The following is a 3083-nucleotide window of genomic DNA, read 5'->3' on the forward strand; positions in this document are numbered from 1 at the left end:
ATACTACTCATAAAAAAGAATGAAACTTTGCCATTTGCAGCAACATGGATGGACTTGGAGGGTATTTTGTCAAGTGAAATAAATCAGATACAGGAACACAAATACTGTATGATATCACTTATATGTAGAATCTAAAAAATAGAACAAATGAATGAATATGACAAAAAGGAAGCAGACTCACAGATATAGAGAACAAACTAGTGCTTGTGGGGTTGGGGGAATATAGGGGTAGGGGAGTGGGAGGTATAAATTACTGAGTGTAAGATAGGCTTAAGGATGAGTTGTACAACATGGGGAACATAGCCAATATTTTGTAATAACTATAAATGGAGAGTAACCTTCAAAAATTGTATAAAAATTTTAAAATGAAATTAAAAAAAAGAAAGCTAATAAACAACATTTACAAAATCTAGTTCAGCTAACATGCTGCTAAGTTGTAGCTTATATTTATTAAAATCATTAAAATTAGCAATTGTTATATTAAGTAACTCAATGGTAATTTTATTTTTGTTTTGGTATCCCAGGTCTTATTGTATCATGAGCCTAAATGCAACTGTTGTCTTTCTGGGACTGTCTTATAACCAGCACTCGGCGGCCTGGGCCCTGGTCTTACTTACTCCTTTTATGTCTACACTTATGGCTCTGATAACCCTTCGTATGATGCACTATAACCTGATTTATCAGCCAGGAAAATGTAAGCAAATCACACTTTACATTGATTTATTTGGTTCTTATGGTTTTCTCAACACATCTTCTTCCTCTTGGATCCCCTATAACTTCTCTTTCAACTCAGAAAGTTTGCAGAGTCTGTCAGTTATTATACATGAGAGCAAGAGATTCTTCAAGAATATCAATAATCTCTATCTTCTTTGATCAAATTGTTCCATGTTTGGGCAGTGAGGTACTCTTCGTGTTGGGCCTGAGTCCTTCAGAGAAGCCTGTGTTGTCTTTGAATGCTTCCTTGCTTTCTGGTATGCCAAGATATTCTATGGTCATCATTCTCTTCCCTGAACTTTGAATCATCTCTTTCTTAAAGAACTGTTTCCTTTTCCTGTATATATACTGGTATTCAGAGACTACAGTCTTGGTGATGGAGATGCTCATCGCTACTTAGTCCATCATGCTTTCTAGGTCTTTTCAATGCACAGACCTAGAAAATGTTCTCTTTTTTTTTCTCTAAGATAACATACATTTTGAACTATACGAATACTATAATCAAAACTGGAACTACAGGATTTTTACTTAACCTTATCAAACTCAAGTCTTTTTCTACTTCTTCCCATGCCAAAATCCCAGTTCACAATGATTATTGACAGTCTCAAAATTCTTCTTAGTTGTTTTCTTTATGTTATAATCCCTGGGAATGTACACTAAGATGATTATGTTTTAAAGTCACTTGGTATAGTTCCTCTCTGTTTGGTTATGCCACTAACTTTAAATACAATTAAGTGCATTTGTTCCATTTGTGAGGTTAGTTTTTTTTTTAGTTGTTGATAGAGTGTAATATGATTCTTATTTTGTGTTAAGCACTTTACATCCTGTATCTCATTTAATACCATATCAACAATAGGAAATAGTGTTAAAATTCACTTTTTGCATGTAAAGATTTAGACAATAGTTACTAAAATCTGGACCCAGACCATTCCTAATAAATTGGGAAAAAGCACAGAATCTTAGTAGCTCTGAACCCACAAGTCTCCTATCCAAAGTATTTCTATATTATATTATACTCAGTCTAGTCCACTCAAAGTTAAATGTGAAAACTGTTAAATAGCTCATATAACCTTGTCATAAGCATATATTGTTTAACATCCAGCACTGATCCCCCTTAAATCACAGTAACAATACTTCCTATATCTTTGAAGGACCCACAGGTCTTTGGAGACTTAATTGAGCTACACTGTGAAGCCTTGCCTGTTGGACTTTTTAATTACATATCTGCATACATCAGGTTTTTCTTTCTTCCAGTTTTAGTGAGATATAATTGGCATACAGCACTATATAAAGTGCACAACATAATGATTTGACTTCCATACGTTATGAAATGATCACCACAAGTTTAGTGATAGTCCATGACCTCATACAGATACAAACTACAAGAAAAAAATAAAAATTTTTTCCTTGTGATGAGAACACAAGGATTGACTCTCTTAACAACTTTCGTCTATAACACAGTTGTGTTCATTATATTAATCATGTTGTACATTACATCCCTTGTACTTATTTATCTTATAACTGGAAGTTTATACCTTTTGACCATTTTTGTCACCATACAAAGATATTACATTGCTACTGACTACATTGTCCACACTGTATATTTCATCCCTGTGACTCATTTGTTTTGTAACTGGAAGCTTATACCTCTTAATTTCCTTCATCTATTTCATTCATCCTTTAAAAATCCTGAGGCATTTTTAAAATTTGAAAATTTTAAACACTTGGAAGCACTTTAAAATTTTTATTTTAAGTCTTAAATAATTGTATGGATCTAAGTTTCATGTACAAACAAGGTCTACTTATATTCCTATATCCCCTCTATTCCTTTAGGTGTCCTTTTACATATTTTTAAGGAATTATCCTTCCATTTTTTAAATAAAGGAAAATACTAAAATTGTATATATGTGTATGTATCTCTATGTATATGTATGTATTTCCCCCCTTCTCCTATAAACAGTAGCATTTTATTCACACTTTTCTCACCTGCTTTTTTCATTTAATATAACCTAGGAATTGCTTCATAACTGTATATAACAATATTCCTCATTCTTTTTCTAGCTGGATAGTACTCCATTGTTTATTTTACCAGTCTTATACTGATGGATGTTTGGTTCATTTCTTTACTTCTGCCACATTAAATAGGTTCTAAAGAATAGCTCTTTAGAGCTCTATTAGAGCTATTTGGTGCATACCTCTCTTAGCATTTTTCCCCCAGCAGATCTTTAGGATAGATTCCTACAAATTGGATTACTAAATCAAAAAGTAAATCCACAGATAATTTTGCTATATATCGCCAAATTCCCTTCTATAGTGGTTATACCATATTGTATTTCCACCAAAAATGTACGACAATGACTATTTCCCTA

General features: G+C 32.7%; 1 protein-coding gene across 1 annotated transcript in view; it reads left to right on the forward strand.

The window, feature by feature from the left end:
- SLC15A5 (solute carrier family 15 member 5) overlaps positions 1–3083 on the forward strand; it is a 90409-nt gene that overhangs the window by 24615 nt on the left and 62711 nt on the right. The window contains 1 exon segment of the mRNA XM_007454615.1: positions 525–694. Coding sequence (XP_007454677.1) covers positions 525–694 — 170 coding nt within the window.

The sequence above is a fragment of the Lipotes vexillifer genome, unplaced genomic scaffold, assembly GCF_000442215.2.
Source record: "Lipotes vexillifer unplaced genomic scaffold, Lipotes_vexillifer_v1.1 scaffold911, whole genome shotgun sequence".
Classification (NCBI taxonomy): Eukaryota; Metazoa; Chordata; class Mammalia; order Artiodactyla; family Lipotidae; genus Lipotes; species Lipotes vexillifer.